This window comes from Sarcophilus harrisii, chromosome 2, assembly GCF_902635505.1.
Source record: "Sarcophilus harrisii chromosome 2, mSarHar1.11, whole genome shotgun sequence".
In the NCBI taxonomy this organism is placed as follows: domain Eukaryota; kingdom Metazoa; phylum Chordata; class Mammalia; order Dasyuromorphia; family Dasyuridae; genus Sarcophilus; species Sarcophilus harrisii.
In genome coordinates this window covers 270,564,233-270,590,915 of record NC_045427.1, presented here as the reverse complement: position 1 = coordinate 270,590,915, position 26,683 = coordinate 270,564,233, and the positions used below count along the sequence as shown (strand labels likewise).

Below are 26,683 nucleotides of genomic sequence, written 5' to 3'. Positions count from 1 at the left end.
GTGTGGGCCTTTAAATAAAGAAACTTCATAGCCCTGGGTGAGGGGCATAAACGTCCTCAGTTGCAGCATCTGGCCCACGAGAGGATCTCTAGTTCTAGCCACTCGCATCCAAACAAAACAATACCTAAGCCATCTAAAACAGGGATCATGTATCCTATTTTGAAAAGATCTACAAAAAAATGGAGATTATGCAGTCTTTACTACAGTTTACCTCAGCATTGAATTACTTTTATACTTTAGAAGTTGCCTAACCCATAGATAGATTCCTTTCATTTTTTTGTAGAGGCAGGGAGCTTCAGGTCAGTCTCAGTATTCTCCTCAAAGTAACTTTTCACATATGAAGCCAGTTATTATATCAACCAGTAGCCTAGTTTTCCAATGTAAATAATTACAACTCCTTTGATCCTATTTCCTAAGGTATTTTCCTATCTCTTCTAATTTTCTCACTTCTAAGATCCAGATATTAAAACTGGAGAAGGGTCACCATCAGGTATTGGCTTTGTTTCTGGCTCTTAAATATTAAATTCCTTAATGTATTTCTAATAATCATATTAGTTTAGTAATAGCTGGTGAAATCCCAGAGGGTTGGTTTTAGTGACCAACCATCTAAGTTGGATTTGTGGATCCACTATTTACTACCTTTGGCATTTTTGGTAAATCACTTCACCTCTCCAGGTTATAGACTTTTCATTTATAAAATGGTGGTAGGAGTTGGACAAATGAGATCCTCCCACTTTAAATCTGTGTCACTGCCAGACATTCAGTGCTTGACCCACTCTGATTACTGTGGAATTTCTGAGGAAACACTTAGTTAAAGCTGATTGTATACTGATGTCTAGCTGCCATCACTTCAGCAGTGCAGTTTTTGCATTATCCTCAGTCTTCACCATAGTTTCTTCTTATCACAGAACTCCTTCTTGGTATTGAATATCAGGAACTTATTATTCAGTGATTCACTTTTTGCTTAAATTTTACCAAATTTCCCCTAATGAAACTGACTCTTTTAAAAACATATTTCATCCTTCAAATAGTTAGGTGATTATTTACTTTTTTAGTTTTATCTTTTTGTCTTAAAAAAATTATATGCAAGTGAATTTAAGGATTATAATGCTTTGTAGTATTGTTTTCCACATAATCTTCCATCTTATTGTTGTAGGTAAAAAGCACTCCAACAATGTTAGGATCCCCAGATCAGTGTCACAGATGCGGTAAAAGAATTTGCAAACTCATTTTGTCTCCAAGCAAGGGGACACAGATTTAATACAATGGCAACAGTGGGCTAATTTCCAAAAGAATTGGCAAAGAATCAGGAGCAAGAAATTAAATTTATAGGATAAAGATAGATCAAGTGCTTTATGTCATGGATATGCTAATTGTATGGCATAGAGGTAGAATTGAGAAGTGGTCTTAGTGGTGGAGTTGAGGAGTAATCTGGTATGCACTTCATTTTTGTCTCAGAAACTTTGTTATTATTGACCAATAGATTGTTATCTGACAGCCAGCATAGTTTGTGGAACTACAGCCCTCCTAAGGCCAGATGGCCTTGGAATTACTGCCACATCTCCTACTGCTGCACTCCATCATAATTTTATATCCTTGAAGCTATGTTTCTTTATAACATAGATTTTTCGATTTTTTAAAATAAATTTTTTTCTCAAATCTATAAAAACATCAGATTGTTCACATAGAAATGAGACATCATCCTTCATCATTATTAAGGTGATTAAAGTCTTTACATTTATGCTACAATTCATTTTCTGTTAAAAATTGTTGAAATCCCATCTGAAATTTGTATTTTAGCAGTTTAAAATTTTTTTTAACTCCTTTCAGACATTAAAATGTTTGTAATAGTGGTAATCTTTTACTTTATCAGCTGATATTACTTTTTTTCTTTCCTGCAAAAGCAGCTTTCTTGCTCATTAAGCACCAATTTTGTCTTCTTTATTCATAAAATATGTCCTCTGGTTCTAAAATCTTCAGTAGAGTCTTCCAACCCCTTTTGTGTCTTCGAACTATGTTTCTTTGTACTTATATTTTTCCAATATTCAATAAATAAAAGTTAATTCTTTTTAAACCATCAAAAAGTTTACATACCAATAAATCAACACATTAAGTGCTCATTATGTGCCAGACACATAAAACAGGGGTATTATACTTTGTTGTTCATATGGTGATTTGAATCTTTATTTTTAAATCATCTTTCATTTTCGGTCCAGAATTATTCAGATTCTGTCTGAAAACTTTATTTCTTATACTTTTTTTTGGTTGCAATTCTTATCAAAACAAAGTTCTTTTCTTCTTTTAGGCATCAAAATCTTAACATTACCAATATCTTACATCCTATGACATGTGATAGATTTTTTTTCCTTATGTAAGAAACTTTTTCTGTTCCTTTCATGACTAAAGTGCTCCATTATCAACTGAATGGTGTCATAAAGAGACACATTATATCAGCATTAGGTAATACTTTAGTTGGTGAATACAGAGCAGAACTGAGTCAGGAAGATCTGGGCTTAAGTTATGTCTTGGACATATATTGACTATGAGTTACTCTAGTTTACTCTTGGAAATTTGAACATACTTTAAACTGGACTCTGTATGTACCTGTGGGAGAATATGTTCCAGAATTTAGGGAGAATATTTTTGTACCAGCTGTTCTTACTATATAATCTCATTAAATGCTAACTTATAAATATATATGTGTACATATATAAACACCACTAATATGTAAATAATTTATGTAAATGCTCATTAACTTTGGCTAATTGATAAATCAGTGAAGCCTTGTGAAAAACAGTATTAGAAAGTCTCTCTGACCCTGAGAGGAGGAGTCAGTCACACTCTAGGAAATCCAACCTTATAGTCTATGTGTATGGGGAAGAGTGCCAGAGAGATAGTGCATATGGCATAGCAAGGTGGTATAGTAGCCAGGGCCCTAGACTTAGAGTCATGAAGACTTGTGTTTGGTCTTGCCTCAGTCATTTAATAGCTTTAAAAGTCAATTAACCTCTCAGCCTCAGTTTATTTATCTGCCAGAGAAAGAGGTTGGACACAATGGCCTTTGGGGCCATTTCAGCTCTAAATCAATAAGATTTATAGATGGAATTTTAGGATTATGATTGTGTTGGTGTAATCATATAATCTCTCTTGTCTCAGGCAACTCTCAGATCAATCAATCAGCATTTATTAAGTAAGTTATCTTCTGTATACTGACATAATACTAGAAACTAAGGATACAAATACTAAGAGATAATCTCTGCCCTTTTGAATTGCAGAATGCTTACCATTTTGTCAGGGATAAAGTTTCCTAATCAGGAACTTCCCCCACTGAAATTTCACAAACACATATTGTTTATGTATGAAGGCAACATTGCATGGTGAACATAATGCTGAAATGGACTTGGAGCCAGGACACCTTGTCCTTCCCAATGACTGGAATATTCCTCAATTTCTGATCCTTAGAGTCCTTAGTTGCATTCAAGATTAAGCTGATGTTTCACATCCTAAAGTTTGTCTTTCCTGCATTCTCCCTCTCCAAACATTTTTTGTCCAGTATCATGCTTCTTGAAGGCAGAACTGTTGTTCTAGCTCCAGTGCCTAGCACAGCGCTTTCCATGTAACAGGCTCTTAATAAATGTTGGATTGGTACTTATGTAATGCCGGAAAAACTGAGGCAGGAGAGAGATTAGAGAGTTTTCAATATTTTATTAATTGGAGAGTATAATTGACTGGACAGGACTCTCGTCTCAATTTATCCAGTCAGACAGAGATAAAAATGTACTGGGACCAAGGAAACCATGTTGGTCCCAGGGCTGGAATCCAGCAATGAATTGGAGTGACCTAGCTTCTTAAATACTCTTTAGAAACAAAGAACCAAGAAGCACGGGAAGACTTCTCTCAGGATGGGGGGAGACCATAAATCCTAAAAGCCCAGAGACAGGATGTCTGAATACCCAGAGATAAAGATGTCAGTGAGGTATCTTGGAATATTTTAGAGGGATATTGTAAATTCTTGAGGACAGGGAAGGGTCAGGCAGTCTGTTTTTCTTGTTTATCTTGCTAGCAGTTTATAACCTTAGAGTAAACGGTTCCCAATCTTAATGGACCAGAGTGGATTTTTACGACTAAGGGAATAGTTAGGGAGACTGAGATAAAGGAAACTCGTGCAGGGAAACAGAGTCAGGACAGTTAAAGAGAACTATGGCATAACACTTACTGCCTTTTAAAACATGGGTAACATTAACCTCTGAGCCTCAATTCCCTCATCTGTAAAATGAACTTTTAAATGTCTGTAAAGATTATTAAGAGGTTAAAATGTAGTATTAGTCTTTGTAAACTTTAAAGCATGTCAGTAATTGTAATGAAGTTCATGATGATGAAGAATCTATACACCAACAAAACCTTTTATTTGAATAGCTTAAGACACCAAATAGGGAAATTTATAATGTTAAATGTTAAAATCATCAATTGAGAGAAGATAAAGGTTTTTTTTTTATTTTTTTAAAAAGTAAAACAGGGGAATGTTAGGAAAGTAACATCTAGGTCATATCCCTGGGTCAAAACCCAACGTTCCATGGGTAATATTTTTTTTTCTTCTCCTTTTCTTCCCCTATAAAAGAAATCCCAATAAAAACAAAATTAAATACCAAATACTCTAAGATGTTTTATTGATGAAGGGAAAAAAAACCCCACCAAAAACTCTTGCTTTGATCTAGGTACCTTATAATGCAGATCACTTTACTCACAATATGCTTTCTGACTACCAATTAAGCAGTAGCTGCAGTTTTGCTTTGGGTAGATTTAAACAAACCATTGGCCGGTTGTTTCCTCCCCAGAGCTCCTCTGGCCCAGCTTTTTATTTTTTATTTTTTTGTAAAGTGTAACTTGCTGCCAATGATTCATTCTCCCATTCTGATTTTGGAAGCTGTTGAATATGCTGAGGGTTAGGAAAGTGGACCTTAGTTTTACATTTTGAACACTAGTTCTTTTGCATTTATATTATTTCATTGACAAGAGTATTGCCAACTCTTTTTGATTTAATTTCTTTCTACTTGTCTCTAATGAGAAAGTAGTAAAAACGTTTCTCAGAAAAACATTTGTCTTCTCCTAAGCTTTTCTGTGCCCCAGGAAATTCTCTTTTTAGTCTCAATGAGAAAGAACAACAGGTACTGGGCCTTTAATTCTTACTAGGGCAATACCAAAGGACCAATGCCCATACTTTACTCCAAGAGGAAGGAGAGAGAGAGCAGAAGGGCAGAGATGCAGATCCAGCTGCTTGGAGGCTATGCTTTGGCTGGATGGGAAGGGGCTGGGCTAGGGAAAGATGGATTAAGATGGCTCCAGACACACATAGAAATCATGTGAACACTGCATTGCCTTGATTTTGGGAGAGCTGCTCACAGAATTGTAAATGTTCTTCCCTGCATTGCAGTTTAGTGAGCAAATTTCTTGTGGAATTGGTGTTGGCTTTTTAATGCCTTTGCTGCATTGCTTTACCTTGATTTGGCAAAGGCTGTACTGTTTTGGTTTCTGGGACCTCTGAGGAGCTTTGCTTCTGGTCAGTACTTGATGTGTCAAATACTATGATAATTATTAATTGTTTTGATTTTGAAAGACTATAACTCCCACTGTGAATTTTACTTAAAACAAGAAGGCTCTCCAGTTAACTGTTTTCAGAATTTTTTTTTCTGTGTAAGAGGATTAGCAGTTTTTTCTTTAGTGGTGTGGGTCAAGGCAGGGAGGTCCTTCTTACTCCCTCATATTGGGTATTATCACCGACTCTGTGAAGGAAAAAAAAAACTAAAACATCATGAAGCTTCATTATTCCTTGTTGTTAGGAATTCTGGTCATGTAATTAAAAAAAAGAAGAAATTTTTCTTGTTAAGTCTTTTGTTTTCTATTAATCCTTTTGGGCCTTATCTTGCTATTGGTAGGTCTTTTCCCATAGTAGTTGCTTGTTAAATATTTGTTAAGTGGAATTTTAGTTTTGCTGTTGAATTATTGATCACTTTCCTATTGTTAATTGCTTATAGTTTTAAATGATCCACAAAGAATACATCTATTATTGTCCTAGTCTCTGAAGTAGATTTTCTTCTATCTAATGTGGAATCTAATTAGGACATGAGGTTTTAGTCTACCATTTGATGATGTATGTTTGGGCAATCAGGAATGGGAAAATAACTGGTTGGGAGACAGTATTATTTACTCAAATTTAGGATGTCTGGAATCTTGTAGGTAGTTTCTCATTTTGAACCCTACCTTAAGACCCTCAAGGAAATAATAAAAGATAATTTATTAAATAGTATGATCCTTTTATCCTGAAGCAGTAAATACCCTCCCTTTAAGAGATTTTGTTTCCCTTTCTTAATAGAATAAGGCAAATGATATTTCAACTACTTGACTCTCAGATTTATATTGACTGATGATTAAAGCTAGGGCTTCTTCTTTACTTTCTTTCTTGCTTTTTTTTTTTTTTTTTGCTGAGACAATTGGGGTTAAGTGACTTGCCCAGGGCCATGCAATTGGGAATTGTTAAGTGTCTGAGGTCACATTTGAACTCAGGTCTTCCTGACTTCAGGGCTGGTGCTCTATCCACTGTACCACCCTAACTTCCTCAAAGCTAGAGCTTCTTAACTAGGGGAGCATTAACTTGTTAATAAAAAAAAATTTAGATAATCAGTATAATTGATTTCCCTGGTATTCTTATGTATTTTATTTTAAACATTAAGAACAATTTCTTTTAAAAAGGGATTCATAACATAAAAAGGGATAAAGGGATATAAAAGGGATACAAGGGATAAGAAACCCTACCCTTACCCTGTATTTTACATTGTTTATTATGAACATTCTAGTTGGCTAGCTACCCACCACTTTGGCAGTTTTTGACTATACTTTCAAAGCTTGCTTCCTTCATCTCTCCCTTATGATTGTTAATCTATCCTATTAATCCTCCAAACTCAGAAACTTTGTTTTTAATCATGTCCTCTTTTTGGGTCTCATTTTTCTCATCTGAGATAGCAAGGTGGTATAATAGATAGAGCATTGAACTTGGAATGAGGAATGTCTGGGTTTAAATTCTGCAGCAGACACATAAGCCTGGGCAAGTCACTTAAAATCTCAGCTTCAGTTTCCTTCCATACACAATAGGATTGATTGAACATTTTGTTAGAAGGAAAAATCAACAGGGTTATTGTGAAAAACAAACAAAATATTTTATGAAAGGTACTTTGCATACTTTAAAATGCTATATAATGTTAGCTGTTGCTGATATTCCTACTACTACCATTACTAGTTCTACTACTACTTACTTCTAGAAGAACTACTACTACTACTTCTACTTCTACTTCTACTACTTCTATTACTACTACAGTGAATGAATTGGACTAGATAACCCTAAAGTCCCTAGTTGTTGACATTTTTGAATTCTGTGATGTTTTTGATTATCCCCCTATTTTAGAGTTCAAGTATCAGTGAATTGGTTTTTTTTTTTTTCATATTTATTTTGTAAGAAGTTATATGCTTTTCCCATTTCATCAAGTCTATTTTTTAAGGAGTTTTTCTCAGATAACTTCTGATTTCCCTTTTCCATATCCTCTTGAAAAGATTTCATTTCCTTTCCCCATTTTTCTTCTAACTCTCTTTTAAGATCCTTTTTGAATTCTTCCAAGAGAGTCTTGTGAAGCGGGGATCAACTTATATCATCCTTTGGGGCTCCATATGGAGCTGGCTTACTTTTAGGATCCTCAGGGTTTGAGGTCTGTTCTTCTCTTTCTCCATAAAAGTTGTCTGGGGGTCAGTGTTCTTTTTGCTTTTTTGCTCATTTTTTTAAAAAATTGAGGTCTGCTCTTAAGGTAAAGGGGCAACAGCCCTTTAGTTTGTCCTGGGGCAATTCTGCTGAGTGACTTCCAGAGCTGGGTAAGCATAGCAAAGTCCCATGTTCTTCTGGACCTCAGAAACTCACAATTTGCCTTTTATATTGGCTTTTGGGTGTTTCATAGCAAATCTGCTTCACCATGGGTTTGCAACCGGGACAAAGTAGCTTAAGAGCCTCACAATAGATTCTTCAGTGCGCAGATGCAGCAACATCCTGGATCCCTGCCCTAACTCCTTACCCCAGGTTCCCCCTACACTAGGATCTAGGCTTGGCAGCCTCTCCTCTACCCAATTGTTCTGAAGTTCTTCCACAGTATCTTCTTCTGGAAATTTGTTGTACTCCAAATATTTGTAGGTTCTGTCACCCCAAAACCAGTTCAGAAGCTTAATCTGTTGTTAATCTGAGGGAAGCAGGAGGAGGACATCACAGAAAGTTGGGTCTCCTCTCCGCCATGTTGACTCTTTCCCCCCAAATATTATAATTATTTTGGTATGTGAACTTTCTCCACTGATGAAGACCCCCAAAACCCATCACACTAGAACAGATTTAGGGAAATTGAACAAATATTCAAAGGTATGTTATGGTTCAGCATACAAAGAAAAGATAGAAGTCCTTCCTCTGAAGAAATTTATATTCTACAAAGAGGATGTCCGTAGATGTAAAAGCAAAGTAAATTCAGAAGTACATGTGTATCTGTACCTAAGCCCTCAGTGGACAGATAAACATCTGGTCCATCACCTTTCTGAGAAACCTCTTCATCCTGAAAACTCCTTTCACCCTTGAACTACTTCTTACATTGAAAGTACCTTCTTCTCTCATGGCCTTTCCCTTTTTGATAGGGTACAGCTTCTAGAGGAAATATAGCAGTAATCCTGAGGTCCCCTGACCTAGAGTGTTATTGTTCTAACAATCTGTCAATGATTCTGAAGTCTTTTGGCCTTAGGAATACCATAAAAAAGACCTACAAATTTTGTTGATATCAGATAGACAATTTGTTGGTTAGTGATAACCAAGTTCCTGACACAATAGTGAATAGAACACTCTTCAAACCTACCTGTACACCATAAAATTAGCAAATAAGTAAGATGAAACTCTAGGCTCTCTAAATTTGTCCTATAAATTTATTTATTTATTTTTTTTTTGTCTTGATTCTTTGCCAAATACTTTTGGAACTTAGACCACTTCAATTGGTGTTACAATTACAATCTCCTTGACTCGGAGATGGGTTCAAGCCTACAAATTCTTTTGAGACACCTCCTAATGCTGGTTTGTGACTCCAACATTTTGGGATCTCCTATTGAACTTCAACACTGTCTTTGGCTCATTCTTCTAGAACCTGCATTTTTAAGGAAGCTATCTAGATCGAGGTCTCTTTTCCCTCCACAGTATGTTGCTGATTCCACAGGACTTTTTCTATCTTCTTCCTACCTCTCCATTTCCATTTTATGTATTGTCGTTTCCCATTATATTGTAGATTCCTTAAGAACAGGAACTGTCTTTTCTGCTTATATTTGTATTCCTAGGGCTCAGTACAGTGACTGGCCCATAGTAAGGCCTTAATAAATGCTTGTTGATTGACTAATTACCTAAATTGAATAATGTACCTCTAAGAATGTCTACTATACAATCTTTGTTGCCCAAAGATAAGAGTCTTGTTAAAAAAAATCCTTTAAGAGGTGTAAAACATTGAAAACAGGAAAAACCATGGACAGACACAAAATATCAGAAAATAATATGTTGTTATTAGACCCCAGAAAGGAATGATATTTCAGAAGAAGCATTTAGAAAGTGTAGGGAAATAAACATTGGATTTAGAATCAGAGAAACTGACTTCAAGGCCTAGAAACTGATTTTTCAAGTTTTCTATTGTTCCTTACCTGACCATTCTCATCTGCCATTGTTACATCTTTGAGATATCCATTGTTTATAAAATACTGTTCTAGGGCTGCAGAGGACACACAAATAATTAAGGCAGTCTCTGTTCTCATAACTCTCAACAGTCTAGTAGATTGCATATAATGTACAGTGTGCCTTGAATAAAGGAATACGACGAAGGAAATGCTAATCTTTTAAGTCTTTAGGTAGATCTTTAATAGATGTTTACTTACTAATCACTGGGTAGGACCACTCTAAGATATTGTTTTGATGGATTCTATTAGCTGCTGACACTGGATAAAAGGAACCCTTCACTGAACTGTACAATCTGCTGTAGTATGAATTTTGTTGGAAGAACAAAGCAGCACCAAAACTGTTGTTGGTTCATTTGAAATCTAACACAAAAAATGGGACTTGCAAGCTCTCAAATTGCAGCTTTCATGCAGTAGGAATGAAACAGTGTAATCACCATGAATAACTCTGCTACCTTTTTATAGCTTTCACAGAGTTTTATAAATGATAAAGAAACAAATCCAAAAAATCTAAATGATATCTTGGGCTCTACTCTATCTTATTTTATGCCATCTGCCTGTCTGGGAGTACAGCAGGAAAGTCAGGAAAAGAGAGCATAATGTTGCATATCAACATATCAGGTTAAGTTTATGGTGACATTAAGAATGACAATCATAATTTATAGTCTTAAGTTTTGAGCTATACTTTGATCATTTTTTCTCACTTTTGTTTGTGACTGTTCTAAATGATTACTCATTGCATCTCCCTGAAATTAAATTTTAAAAATGTAATTAGTTTAGCCTTTTAGAGTTGATAAGGCAGGAAAATATTCACATTAATTGGCTAGTTTAGCATCTAACTTCATATGTTTATTCACACTCCTTTACCTTGCTCATTTTCTCTGCAACATGTAAACTTGTCCATGCAGAAGTTCTCATAGGAAGGCATTTTGTTTATATACTCTTTTTGGATCAATGTTTACAAACACTTATTATTTGTCTATGTGTGACTTGATTGCTATGGGTACTTCCTCAACTGGGTGGTTGTCTATGGCTCTCTATACTTTAATAAACGGTTTCTGTGAATTGCTACTGTTTTCAAAAATATTCATCTTCTGGTGGCAAACCTGGTCTTTCCAAATTTAGCTAGTAGGCTTTAATCAAATCCAATCTAACAGGCATAGAAAGCACTGGAGATACAAAAAGAAAAAAGAAAAAACACCTTTATTTTGAAGGAACTTATTGGTGCTTATATAGCAGATACACAATTTATCACTAAACCCCAAATAAAAGATATTCCATCTTGGTAGCATCTACCAAAATTTTGCTCTTCACTAGCATAGCCTTTAATTAATCAGTCAATCAATCAAAAAGCTCTTATTTATTAAACATTTACTGTGTGCTAGGCACTGTGCTAGATTTTGGGGATATAAATATAAAAAATGAGACAATTCCTAATATTAAGGATATTTTACTAGAGAGGATAATGCTTGGATATAGAGAAATAAATACAGGCTGTGTGCAAATTATATATATATATATATATATATATATATATATATATATATATTTAAAGTGGAGGGAATCAAGAAAGATCTCTTTAAGGAGGTGACACTTAAGGCTGAGTTAAGGAAGAAGAGCATTCCAGTCATGGGGGACAATTTGGGTAAAGGGCTCAAGATTCAATGTCAAAGGGCTAGAGATACAATGTCATATATGTCAAAAGTGTTATGAAAGGCTTTGAATGTCAAATAGAGTTTTGTTTGTTTTTAAAGTGCTAGAGGCAATTAGAAGTCATTGAAACTATCTGGTGGAGATACCTTTCAGGTCTAAGTAGGACTGGAGAGCTGCTGGAATATCTTTCAATCTAAATTCTATAGTTCTTGATCAGGGGAATGACATGGTTAGGTAGGCTTATGCTTCAGGACTGTCATTTTGGCAGCTGTGTGAAGCATATATAAGAGCTGGGACAACCTGGACGAAATCTAGTTAGGGAACTATTGCATTAACCTTGGAGATAAATGCTGAAGACCTAAGCAAGGATAGTTATGGTGGGATTAGAATGAAAAGAACAGTTGGGAGAAATGCGGAATTGATGGAATCAGCAATATATAGGATGTGATTGGATGTGGAGGAGGTCCGAAAATGAAGAGTTTGAGGGTGACTTCCTAGGTTATGAACTTGGTTGATTAGAACAGCCAGAGTTTCTGTCCTTGGGAAGTTAGGAGGAGTGGTTTTAGGAGAAAGATAATGAGTCTGTCTTATATCAAATTATTCTGGAGATAACCCTGTTTCCTGGGGGTAAGGCCCAGCAAGCAGGCTATGTCCTGAATTTAGCTAAGCAGTTATCCTTTGAGCTCTGGAATGATATCACTCTCTTGCTGAGTGTATTGCTTGGATCAGCACTCAGTGTTCCCTGAGGGATTTAGTTCTCCCTATTTCCAGGACCTCCATCACCTATTCACAGTCCCCATTTCTTGTCATGGACAGGTACTGCACCCCTGTTCCTGTCAAAGAACTCTGGTTCTATATCAGAGTGGGACAACCCTCAAGACTTGAGATAATACTGTTCCCACAGAGTTTGTGGGGAACTCATAACTCATAATCAAATCACTCATAACCAAAAAATGAATATAAAAATTATTATATTAGGATCTAGTCCACTTTTGGCATATAAGACCTGATTCTGAAATTAATTAAACTACTGTTTGTGTCCTAAATCTCCTATTGCTAGCCTGCTTTGTGTAGCTCTGACCACCCACGGGTTAAAGGCCAGTTCCAGTCATTTGGAATGCATTGAATTTGACATCCCTTTCTGAAGCAGCCAATTGAAGATGTGAGACAAACATTAGGGTTGAATATGTAATTATTTGAAGTCATGTTCATAAAGATGATCCATAGTTGAATTCATAAGAGCCCTGTGGAGTGTAGAGACAGTAGAAATGAGGTTCTAGGATAGATGTTTTGGGGGATACCTACACAAAGGGAGTGTGTTGTGGATGATCATCTTGCCAACACATTTAGAATGACAATTATGTAGAGAGCAAGGATATAAAAGTTGTTTGGAAAACCAAGGAGGAGAAGAGATCATGTAGGTTAAAAGGGTGATCAGCTATATCAAATCAGAGAAAGAAGCTTAAGAAAATAGATTATTGGTGATTTTGGAGAGGACAATTGAGTAATGAATGTGAAAGTTAGATTTCAAGGGACTGAGAAAAGAATAGGAGATGAGACATGGCAACAAGGGAAGATAGTTTCTAGGAACTTGGTAGTGAAAGGGAGGGGAGTTATAACTTAAGAGAAAGTTTTTTTTTTTTTTTAAAGTTAAAGAATAGAGGAACTGGATATGTTTTATAAAGAGGATAAAGGAGGCCAGTGGATAAGGAGAGGCTGAAAATTGGGGAGAAACAAGGAGTGGCTAGGTTGAAGAAGTGATTCTTTGGCAGTCAAAGGTAGGGTAGGAGATAAAAGGCACAAGTGAAGGGCAGGAATGATCTTGGTAGGAAAGGGCATCTCATCTTCCAAGCCTGTTGCAAAGGAGGAAAAGGTGGGGGATAGGACTGAGGTAATTTGAAATGTGGCATTGGAGCAGAGCAGAGCTAAAGACATATGGTCTTAATTTTTTCAGTGAAATATGAGGTGAGACTGCAGAGAAGAGGAGGGAGGTGGTTGAGTAAGTGACTTGAAGGGAAAATTAAAAAAAAGAGGGCTTAGAATAGCCATTGTAGGGAATGAGATTGGGAGGCCATCAGGGAGGATTCCGGTTAAATTTGGGTAACATAAATTAGTAGTAAAACAGCATGATTATGTAACTTATTCTAGCAGTATTGATCAGCATGCAAACAAGAGGGGGGGGATTGGATAGTGAGATTTAAGCCAGTATTGGGGTCCCTTCCAGCCTATCATGGGGCATCAGAAGAAAATTTTATGGATCTTTTAAAAATAATGGAGTCAATTATGAAAGCTGTTTACTTGTGATTTTTAGCCTGACTGCATTTCAGGACTACAAAATTTGCTTAAATCTAAAAAGCCTATTTGATGCAGCTGTGGTAATTATACTATTCAAGCAGCAGGGCCAATTATAGATAGAGGTGGACTTAATATAGGTTTTAGTATTACTGTTATTGGGCTCTGACCTTTTTCAATGATGTGCAAAATGTAAGGAAGATATGGTGATTCTCTGTGTCCTTTGAGTCTAAATTAAGTAGCCTGAAGAATATTTTTAGAACATTATGGGTTAAAGGGACCTCAATTATTATCTTGTTCTTTGTCTCCCAGTCTGTGGGGCAAAGAGCTTTGGAAGCTTTGTAGTTATTTTTGAAAGAAAATCCAATTTTGTGCCACATGACTTTGATCTTTTCAACATTACTCCATATAATAAGTAAACAAACAGGTATAAGACCTGGTGTATATAGTAGGTGTCTAATAAATACTTTTCTATTCTATTCCAACTTAATGTATATGAAATAAGTGCCTTTTATTGTTATTTTTAAAATACATGTAGATTTTTTTTGGGGGGGGAATGGCAAGGCAAGTAATCGAGTTATGTGACTTGGTTAGTGTCACACACCTATTAAATATCAAATATCTGAGGCCAGATTTGTTCTCAGGGCTTCCTGACTACTGAACCACCTGACTGTTCTCTCCCCCACCCCCTTTTATTTTTAAATTATGTAGTTCTTCATTAACAACTAAAATAAATAGACTTTAAAATAAAATACAATACAATGTATCTTGTGCAACATGAGTAGTAGTTGAGATTTATTATATTTTAATACAGATCATTTATAAATGTAATTTTCATTATTAAAAAGCTTCCACCCTTTTTTATTTGTTTACAATTTGCAAAACTATTTTAGCCTAGGCCTGTAAAGAGTGCCAATTTAGAATATGGCAAATACTATATAGGTTATATTTGAAAGAGCATCTGCCACTGACTGACTATATTCATCATCACTTCTTTAAATCATAAAATATTTTGATGCTAGCCTGCCTGCCTTCCTTCCTTCCTTCCTTCCTTCCTTCCTTCCTTCCTTCCTTCCTTCCTTCCTTCCTTCCATTGTCCTAAGCAAGAATATATTTTATAATGAATTGTAGATGCAGGTGATTATTAGGATACAAATTCACCTAGAATTTCTGAATTCATAATTTTTTGGTGTTTTTTTTTGGGGGGGTCATCATGTTCATAACTAGTGGATGCAGCATGGGAACAACATGGGGATCTGAGAATTATTTTTTATGTTAAAAATAAGCTCTTGAAAACATTGGAAACTACTGCTATTTCAGCCTTCCTCCCCCTCTTTTTTTTTTTTTAAACCCAAAAAAGGAAACCGAGGCTTTTAGAAATAAAGCGATTTCTTTCAAGTCCTGCAGCTGGTTAGTGGAAAATCCAGGATTAGAACCTGAGTTTTCTGAAACCTTTCCTTCTCCTACATCATTAAAATTGTTTACATTCACATTTTTAAAAAAAATCTTTTTCTGGAATGACTTATTGTAGTTTTTAATGGTTAAACAGAAATCTCCACCAAATTATCTCATCATGACAAATAATATGATTTGCATGCTTTATATAATTCCATTGATTTAATTATTTATATATCATGACATGTTTTTTAGGTTCTCAGTATTTGGCTTAGAAATAAAATATATTTTTTAGTTAGTATTTGTTGTTGTTCTGTTGCTTCAGTTCAGTCAATTATGACCCCATTTGGGGTCCTTGGCAAAGACACTGGTGTGGTTTGCCATTTTCTACTCTAGTTCATTTTAGAGATGGAGAATTGAATAAACAATTTGCTTGGAATCACACAGCTAGCAAATGTCTGACCCTAGATTTGAACTCAGGAATATGAGTCTTCCTGGCTCCAAGGTCCAGTACTCTATACACTGTGCCACTTAGCTAGGGTCATATAAATCATTTAATAAGTATTTGTTGAATTGTCATATTCCAATAATAATAGTAAAAATAATTATTGTGGTGGCTCAGCCATATAGAACACCTTATTATTTACAGACCACTTCCTTTAAAATATCATAATACTTGAACTACTCCAAATTATTCAAATATTATTGTCCCCCAGATGGAGAAACTGAGACATAGCTAGTAAGTATTGAGTTGGTATTGACCCCTAGGCTCCTTTTTGTTTTCTTTTTGCTACAGCAAACTGCTTTAACTTTATGGGCAGGTGTAAATGATTATAAGGATATTTTTACTCTAGGAAGTAATTTCTGTCGAATTTTTTTTTAAAGAAAATCCCACTTTTAGTGATTAATATAATTGTTTTATTAATTAGAAAAAATTTCTTTTCTTATTTTTTTCCTTTTATAAATTGGTGTAAAACAGCAGTTAGTTCCCAACAAATATCTTTGCAAGATATGTTCTGTGAGAAAATATTTTGATTATCAATCAATTTTATTTAAGAAGCATTTACTACTTACTATGTAAGTGTTTACTATGTGCTAGGCACAGTGTTAAGTTCTGGGAATAACAAAAACAAAAACAATAAAAAAACCAGATTTTTATTCTAATAGGAGAGACAACACGTTCACAAGTAGGTGCATACAAAATCCATTCAGAGTGGATAGAAAATAATCTTAGAGAGAAAAGTAATAATGCTTGAGAAGACTGTGAAAAGCCAACTGCAGAAAGTAGTATATGAGTTGATCTTAGAGGGAGCCAGAATTCTTAAGGGTATTCTAGGCAGGGGGTACAGCAAATCCAAGGCACTGAGAGGGGAGATGGAGTGTTATGTGGGAGGAACAGAAAGTAGGACAGTGTGTGTGTGTGTGTGTGTGTGTGTGTGTGTGTGTGTGTGTGTGAAGGTGAGTAATATATAAGAAGAATAGAAAAATACGAAGATGAACATAGTATTAATTTTAACTCCAATCAGAAGCATTGATATTTGATCCTAGAGGTAATGTGAATCCCCTGGAGTTTATTGAATAGGGAATATAACATGGTGAGACTTATGCTCCAGGAAAATCACTTAAGTTACCTGTACGAGGATGGATTGGAATAGGGAAACACCTGAAGCAGGGAGAGCAGTAAGAATCCTGGGTGTTGCAGTAGTCCAGTTGAGAGGTATTGAGGGGCTGTGTAGAGAAAAAGACCCCATAGATGTTGTTAAAAGTAGAAAAGACAGGATTTTACACATACTGGTTTTGTGGGAGAGTGCAAGAAAGAAGTCAATGATGATATTAAGGCTGCAAGCCTAAGTGACTGGGAGAAGGGCAATAGTAATAGCATAGTTGAGAAGAGAGGAATGTTTGTAGGAAAAGACAGTGAGTTCTATTTTGGACATGTTGAGTTTGAAATACCTCTAAGGACTTCTCATTCTGGATGTCTAAGACTTGGTAATGTAGAGTTGGAATAAAGGAGAGAGAAGAGGGTTGAGTATAGAGACCTGGGAATTAGCGGCATAGAGATGATAATTGAATAACTGGGAGCTGATGAGATGACCAAGTAAGAATATGTAGAGAACAAAGGACCCTGGACAGAGCCTCAGTCAGGAGGTTATGACAAAGTGGGTTATAATCCAGCAAAAGGGACTGAGGAGCAAAGAAAGAAGACATGAGAGGAAAATCAGGCATGAACATTGCACGAAAACACAACCAGGAGAGAAAACAGGAGAAGGTCAACGATGGCAGATGTTGCAGTGATGTTAATTGTTTTATTATCTGTTACTAAAAGAAAGGAGAGCTGTCTCATTGTCCTTTGGCAGATTATTACTAATACTGACATTTTAATTGAGTAGAGCTTTCTTGGTTGTCCTTGTTGATTTTGTTTACATTGGTTTAGTCCTTTATTCACAATTTTTGGATATTTCTGGGACTCAGTAAGAGTTTTATAGTATTTCATTTTATACTTTACTTTATAGTATGACTTTTAAGGGTGAGAATCTTTGCTGTTTTCTTTATGAAGTGTGTACTGAATTGATAGAGGAAATGGAGGACAGTTATAGGAAAAGACCTTCTAAGAACTCTCAGTCTCTTGGGTTTTTTTTTTTTTTTGTCTTTAAATCTTGAAACGTATTTTCTTTTTCAGGATGTCTAATATAGTAATATCCTAACCCTGAGGAATGCATATAGGTGTGTCTCGTTTTAAAAACAAAAACAAAAATTATTCTTATGTCTCAAATTGGATCCTAGGATTACCGAGTTAGAACTCAGTAGAAGGGGTCTTAAAGATGACCTAGTACAACTCTCATCTTTTCAGATGAGGAAAGTGAACCCCTGAGAAGTCTGTGCTATGATTCCTTTCAATTGTGCCATATGCTTTCTTACAAATAGATAAAAGGAAATATTTCTAATTAAAAACTATTATTTGTACAAAAAGATTTACTTAAAGTTATCTTGAATATAGCAAGCTTTAAGTTTCTGTAAATTTATGTTTTATATAAAATCACTTTGCACATATGTTTTCAGGACTTCGTTGGGTACAGCGAGGTATAGCCAATCATGTGGTGCAGTTTAGGTCCATATTTCTCCATATATCCTTTTAGAAGGTCTGTCCAAAAAATAGAGGCCTTCTTTTAATTCTTTTTAAACAGTTATATGGTACCGTTTGTGGCAGCTCATTCTCACTGTATGATTAGCTCACTTCATTTCTGGGTCCTACATGTCGTTGATAATGTCTTTTACATCACTTCTCTTGCAAAATTCATCATTTGGTAGGATTGTATATGGTCTACTTATGCCCAATATATGCATTTCCATCATCCTTTGGGTTATTTGTAATTTTAAATTTTCTGAGATCATAGTGTTCTATAATCCACAGCTATATAGAAGCACTGAGGGAATATTGGCATTAAAGAAATGGGCTTTTGTGGCAGATAGTAGTTTGACATCTTTGAAAGTACTATGTAATTTCCCAAAAGCAATCCATTCTGCTCTCTTCTATTTAATTCTGGGACTATCTTCAGGGCTTGTCAAAGATATACATATTGATGTTCTAATTTGATAGACTGCCTTGCACAGACCCACTGATATGTACTCTCTCACTCTCTGTCTCTAATTCTTCTCATGGCTCTTTCAGGCTTTTCTGTTCAGAGCCCATTGATTGTTCAGAATTATGACAACTGTATAACTCACATCTGACCATTCATCATCATCACTGGAACTGGAAATGAGCGGCAGGAATTGGACCGAGGACCTTGTATGTTCTCATTCTTAGGGCTTTAAGGAGTTGACTCCTCCGTCCTTTGCTTAGCCTAATAAGCATTCTCTTAGTCAGAGTTTACCTTTGGTGTGACACTAACCTATCAGAGATCAATACTCAGACTAATCCGCCCCTTGAATTAACAACTAAGTTCTCTCAGCTTCCATGATCACACCACTTTTTCATCACTGCCTCAGTCCTATCACAACATTGTGTTACTCTCTATTCTTCTTGTTAATCTCAGAATTAAGAAATCTTTAGAGTTGGAAGGTACCTCTTCAGAAGGACCTAGTCTAAGCCATACTTGGCCAAAATTTTCTTTAATAACATCCCCATCGATGGATTATCTTGCCTCTTATTTGAAAACATTGAGTGATATAAAATCCAGTTACCTTCTGGAGATAGCTCATTTCCCTTTTGGACATTTGTAATTTTTACCACATTTTTCTTTATATTGAAAGTAATTCTCTTCTCCTAATTCCAGCCATAGTTTCTAGTTCTGTCCTTCAGGTCAAACATTCTGTATTTATTCTTCTTCCAACTGATGGACTTCAAATACTTGAAAGCTCCTCTCATTCTCCAGTTTCTTTCCTTCCTTCCCTTCCATTATCTACATGATAAAAAAAATTGCTTCTTTCAAGTAATCCTTGTGAGGAATGTTCTCCAGTGCTTTTACAGTCATTATCCTGGATATCACCTTTATAATGTCCTCCCCCATCTTGTCTGTATCTTTATTATAATGTGGTACCCAGGACAGAATATTGGGTGGTATGGCCAGAGCATAATAGATTGGAACTATGGCCTACTTTATTTTGAACACTAGGCTTTTCTTGATTAAATTATAAAATAGTATTAGATTTTATTTTATTTTTTGGTTGCTGTTGTATATACTGTTGATTCTTGCAGAATTTGCGGTACACCCAAACTCCAGATCTTTTCAGAGAAATTATCATCTGGCCATACTTCTCAGGTCCTATACTAGTGAAGTGGAGTTTTTGAGTCAAAGAACCAAGTTGAATATAAGTTCCTCAAGAACAGAAACTATTTTACTTTTTCAAATAAAAATTTTAGATGGTGGCACAGTGCCTAGAACATTCTTCTTGGAGTCAGAGATACCCAAGTTTAAATGTGGCCTTAAATGTTTATTAATTAAGTGACTTTTAAAAAGTCATTTAGTTTCTGTTGCCTCAGTTTGCTTAACTGTGAAATGGGGATAATAATAATACTTATCTCCCAATGTAAACTAGATAATATTTGTATAGTGCTTTGCCAATCTTGGGGAGTTATATAAATATATCTAATATTGTTGTTCTTATCATTGTTATTATTATTATTATTTCTTTATGTCTCTAAAACATAGCACAATCACTGTCACATAGTAGACATTTATTTATTTTTTTTGTTTTGTTTTTTTAAATTTATTTATTTATTTATTTTTATTTATTTATTTTTTTTACATAGTAGACATTTAATCAGTATTTACTGATTGGTTGATAATTTTCTATCCCCTAATATTATGGAATTCTTTAAAGTCTTTGATTTATTATGCTTTAAATTTTAAATGTCTGTGATTGACATTGATGTGGGAGACTCCTATCACTGATGCAGATCTCTCCTATTTCAGACTTTCACAAATAATCTTCATGAGTTGGTGAGCCCAAGAACATTTGTGTGGATGGTCAAACTTTTGATGATGAATTTCTCTGTAGTTGCCTAATATTTTTATTCCCAATAGAATATAAAAATCTTGGAAGAGAAGGGTAGTTAATCTTTTTGTCTATGTCTTTCCAATGCCCATTACATAGGGCATTACATAAATACACATAGATGATACTTAGTAAATGTTTTTTGGATTGAATTTATATAGATTCCTATTAAATTTAATTTTGTTTATTTTAGCCTATCTAGGCTTGCTGAGGGAATAGATAGCTAGGTGGCCCAGTGGATAGAATGCTGGGCCTGAAATTAGGAAGACTCATTTTCTTGATTTGAAATCTGGCCTTGGACACTTACTGTGAGACCTTAGGCAAGTCACCAAACTCTGTTTGTCTCGGTTTCCTCATCTATAAATTGAGCTGGATAAAGAAATGCCAAACCACATTAGTATCTTTGCCAAGAAAACCCCAAATGGGGTCCTGAAGAGTTGGATGCAATTATAATGCGTGAACAATAGTCTGCTGAAATCTTTTTATATCTTTACAATGCCATCCATTGTGTCAGCTATCCTTCCACGTTTAGTGTTATCCTCAGATAACAGGCATAAATATGCCTTTTGTGCCACCATCATCCAAGTAATTGAGAAAAATGTTCTACAAAATTGAGAGTCAAGGACAGATTTCTGGGGTGCTCCACTTGAGAACTAACTTCCAAGTTAATATTGAGCATTAATGACTACTCTTTGGGTCTGGATTCTCAGCAAGTTCCAAATCTATCTAATTACACTAGTATTCTTTCTTCATATGGACCATAAGAAAATGTAAAATATTTTGCTAAAATCTAATTATCCAAAGTATTCCCCTGATTTAAAGGGGACAAAATTAACTTTTATAATGAAGCTTTATTGACCTCAGTGAACACTGCTTCTTTTTCTAAGTATATTACCATTATTTAATCTTTTCTGTTATTTTGGCAGAATTGAAACTGTGATAAGTAGCATATAGAGAGTTTACAGAACTTTTACTTGTCATTTACTTCTTGAGTTTGCCTAGACTCCATGATTGTTTCCATGATGTTCTCATTAGTATTCTGAAGTACCCTTTCTTTCTTACCCTTTTTAGTAAACCTTTTTTAGTCCCTAAGTCTGGGTAACTTTTATTTTTTTGAACTTTTGTTCCTAAACTGCTAAATATTACCAGAGAAAATCATGAAAATATGCAGTCTGAGATTGAGTACAAGATCATGTTATTTAACCTCAGATGTTTATTACTGCTTGAAAATCCTTTTATTCATTTCACATAAACTCCTCATTAAATTCCCCACAGAAACTTTTCCATACCCATCTTTATCTAAGGAGATATTCTTACCTCCTGTTTTATTGGAAAAATTACCATCCATTGTGAACCCCTTTTACACATATCAAAACTTACTTGTAGCTTTACAATTTTTCCTTCCCCTTTTCTCTTCTGGGAACTTGCTCTACCAATCACTTCCATTCCCCCTTATTTCTGCAGTTTCTTCCTCATCTTTAAGTCCTTTCTTTTTTATCAACAGATGGCAGGCGTCTTGCCATAAATCCCACTATATCCCCTTTTCTTGAGGTCCCATAACTGTCCTTCATTCTTTCTATAATATACTCTTCTAAAAAGCCATTTGATTCATTGCCTCTATTTTCTAATAATTTAATCACTTTACTCTTGCAAACTGTCCTATTCCCATCCCATCACTTGACTAAAATTATATTCTCAAAGTTAATCAATGCCCTCCTAATTACCAAATGAAGAGATTCTTCCCCATTTTCATTCTTCACCTCCATATAGCATTTGATACTTTAATATCCTCAAATTTTTTTCTATCTTTGACTTCTATGGCACAAAATTGTTCTTGTTCTTCATCTCTCTGGTTATGCCTTCTTTGACTCTTCCTCCCACTTTCTAAGTGTTGGTATTCTCAAAGATTATATCACTGTTTCTTTTTTGGATTCTTTTCCTCTGAGATCAAATGTACTGTCTGATCTTCATCTATCATCCCCAATAGGTGATTGTCAGATTCATGTCTCTTAAACTGGCATTTTTTTTAAGATTCCAGACTAGCATTTCCAGCTAACTGACTATTGGATGTCTTCATTTAGAAGACCTTAACCTCAACATTTCCCAAACTGAACTTCTTATATTTCTAAAACCTCTTCTTTTTTGTCTAAGATTTTTCTGTTAAATGACACCTTCATCATCCTCTGTCACTTAGGTTCAAACTCTGAGACATTTCAACATCCAATTAGTCCCCAAATATATTTTGGGGACAAGATTGCTTTTTAATCTCTGTAATATTTCACCAACCCATCCTTTGCTTTCCAGTTTCAGTACTACCTCTTGTACAGCCCCCTCATTTTCTCTTTACTTTGACCATTAGTATAACCTCTTAATTTGTTTTCTTGTCTCCAAGCTCTTAATCCTTTACACTGTTGCCAGATTAATCTTCTTTATGCAAACATATGCTGCCATTACTTTATAGCTCAACAATTTTCATTGACTTTATTGTCTACTAAATAGAATCCAGAAATTTTAGTCTAGAATTTTCTTCCACAGTCTGATTCCAATTAAACATTCCAGTCTTAATCCTTCTTTTCTATCTTTTATTTCTGCCAAATGGAACTTTGCATTTCCATGTTTTCCTTCTCTATGACTTTATTTGCACTGCTTCCTCCTGTTGAAATACTTTCTCCTCCACTCCCTGTTACTCTAATCCTTTAAGGTCTGAAGCAGTTGTCACTCCATGAAGCCTTTTATAATCTTCCTATTTTCTCCCCTTCCTAAATTTCTTTAGTATTTTGTAACTCTTTTGTGTTTTCTTCACTCTGACTTCTAGCTGTTCCTCAAACTTCACAATTCATTCCTGCCTCTGTGTATTTGTACAAAACACATCATCCATGCCTTTTAGGTATCTTCCCTTCATCTCTGCCTCCTAAACCATTATCATTTTTTTCTGTGAGGCAGTTGGGGTTAAGTGATTTTCCCAGGGTCAGAGCTTTGATTTGAACACAGATTTGAACATAGGTCCTCCTGAATCCAGGGCTGGTGCTTTTCTACTGTGCCATCTAGCTGCCCCATGCTTATCATCTTTTAAAGGTCATTTCAGGAACCACATCTTTGAAATCTTCTCTAAATCTCCAGTTATTAATGTTTTCACTATCATCAGATTATCTCATTTTAAAAAAATCTATTGATGTATTATATCCTGTGATGGAAAGTAAGCTTCTTGAGGGTCAAGGATATTTGATTGTTGTCTTTATGTTCCCAGAGTTTAGCACAATGGCTTTTACTAGTAGGTATTTGATAAATGTTTGTTCATTCAAGTATTTTCTAGTATATTTTGATACATATTTATTCTTTTCATTACTAGATTTAAATATTTTTGAGGACAGTTTACTTTTGTATTCATTTTAAATGATTTGCTTGTAAATTCTCCGTAAATATTGGCTTACTTGACACGTTGAAAGATACAGTTATATTTTATGATACTTTTACTCTGAACACATCAGGTTTTTTTTCTCATTTACTGTCAAAGTATTCTTAAATTGAATAGAGATAATTATCTTCCCTGTCCAGGCCCTTGCACATAGTAGGCATTAATAAATATTCCATAAATAAGGTATTAAAAAAGGGAAAATAGCTTCAGGAAGATTAGCGACTTTCTGTAGGTTGCATATTGAGTAAGGAGCATTGCCGAGAATATAAATTAGATCTTTTGGCTTAGCTGTTTCAGTATACAATATACTGTAGGAAATTAATTTGTTGATAAATTTAATAGACAAATCAAGTGGCTCTTTCATTTGTATCTTATATTTATGTCACTGCATATAAACTTGCAACAACTTTTCTAGAAACCAAATCTAGTCACAGAATAGTTTAAAAAGTTGCTTTTTTGAAAAGAAGTGGGTCAGGTAAAATATGAAAAATGGTTAGCACCAGCATTTCTGTATCACTTTATTGTTATTCTTAAGATTACAATGCTATAGTTTATGATATTTTTATTTTTAAAATTTTAGTTCATTAGCAGTATTTTCTAATTATAGTAGTTCATGCTAGTTATCCTCATAACTGTTGATATTATAAATTATAGATATTTAACATTTTATTTTTGTTTAAAATGTCAGGTTCATAACAAATTTGACCATTTTTTATTTTGGATTATTTTGGATAATATCTAGAGAAAAAATAAATTGTAATGGGGAAATAGTGAATAATGGGGTTGGCAGCTCCCTACAAGGAATAAGAACAAAAAATCCTTTGTAAAAGCATTTATATTAATTCTTCTTCAGTAAACTAATTTTTTTTTGAAATGATGGGATATAAGCAATCTTTTAAATTTTATATTTTTCCTTTTGTATTGTCATCTAAAATGAACTCATTTTATTTTTGATTTATATTATAAATTTTTAAAGTAGTAAATATTTTTCCTTTTTAGTCAAAAGCCATTGGTTTGCTGGATGCAGATGTATATGGCCCTTCAATTCCAAAGATGATGAATCTTCGAGGAAATCCAGAATTATCAGAGAGTAAGTAAATGTAGGATAAAGTTAGGGAACATTTAAATTACAAAATCTTAATGTGCTTTATGTTGGAGAAAGGAAACTCATATTTTATTATAATGGTTCCGTCCTTTATATTTTAAGGCATTTCTCAAAAGTTGTTTTTTGTAAAAATAGAGTTGTTTTTTGTGTTCATATTGAACTTTTAATGCTTTAATCATTACATCTTCTTGAAAAGCTCCCATATGGAAAGAATAATAAAGAAATTTTCTGATTTAGAAATAAAAATTTTGAAAATGGGTGAATTTTTTTCTGAATTAAATATAACATGAACAATTTTTATTAGAAATTGAATGTTTTGCACATAAAAACTGATTGAAAATTAAATTAGATCATATATTTGTATACATGCTCACTTTGAATTAAACTTTTTATTTTTATGGCATTAGAGAGTGAATTGATTTTAAGAGACAACTTTCTAATTTTCCTGTCTCTGTAGGCAATACTATTATTACTGTTATCCCAGAAGAAGAATGAATTGAACATTATCATTGATGTATTTTAATATCTATTTTAAAAACATAGTTAAGGAAAATGTATTGTGAGCCTCATAATTGGGTATGATTATTAATACTTAGTTTGAAAGAGTCATTGTAGGACTTTAGGAATTCTCTTTAGTATCATGAAAAGAAATTGAAGATCTTGTGTTATTAAAACTGATCCTAGTAACCTTATAATGTAAACAGATACTTTTTTTTTTTTTTAATATTTGCTTACTTCAAGAAGGGAAAGATGGTGTAACTTAAACAGTCACCTTATTCCAGTTTCTTTGTTCTTTGTCCTCTTAGTAGAATGCATACTTGGTTTGTGAATGTGTGACATGAGCCAAGATGTCAAACTTCCACAAAGGAGGAATAATGAATTTGCATACTTTAAATGATAGACTCATTATGTCTGCTTCTTGATTAAAGTAATGTGAAAATCTGGTGCACGCAACACATGAGTGATGGCAGAATGGAGCTTTCGGTGTCAGTTTCTTCATAAATCGTTCTGTTCAGTCTATGCCAACATAAATACTTGAAGTGAACTTTAATTTCTTTCTCCTTGTTTTACTGAAGCTGTAATCTTACATCTGATGTTTGCAAATTGGCTGCCATTAAAGAGACTTTCTTTGAAGGGATAGGATAAGGTCCTGGAAAGCTTAGTCTGAATAAAGTACTTTTACTGTGAAAGCATTAAAAAGCTGATCTTGATTGGACCTACTGAGGAAGAAAATAAGACGATTAATGCATGAGGAATGAAGAATGCATGTTTAAAAAAAAGAAAAACATTTATCCCCCAAAATTGAAACATGGAAATTTTACACTAATTGGCATTTCTGACAATTGTCTCTTCTCACTTGAATCAGGCGTCCTCTCTTTATTACCAATGCATACACAAACACAGTTAATTATATTTTAACAGGGCAAAAAAACTATAGAGCATGATGTTAAAGGGATGTCAGAATGGAAGGTTTTAGAGAGATGTAAACAATGACCCCGGTACGAGTTCTATATTTTATCCCATTTTTTAGCTAATCTAGATGC

At 34.5% G+C, this 26,683-nt stretch overlaps 1 protein-coding gene across 2 annotated transcripts in view; it reads left to right on the top strand.

Annotated features, from left to right (window-relative positions):
* NUBPL (nucleotide binding protein like) overlaps positions 1–26,683 on the top strand; it is a 317,209-nt gene that overhangs the window by 43,289 nt on the left and 247,237 nt on the right. For both annotated transcript variants that reach the window (XM_031952254.1, XM_031952255.1), the window contains one exon: positions 25,034–25,124. In XM_031952254.1, the coding sequence (XP_031808114.1) occupies positions 25,034–25,124 (91 nt within the window). The remainder of the gene's footprint in view (positions 1–25,033; positions 25,125–26,683) is intronic.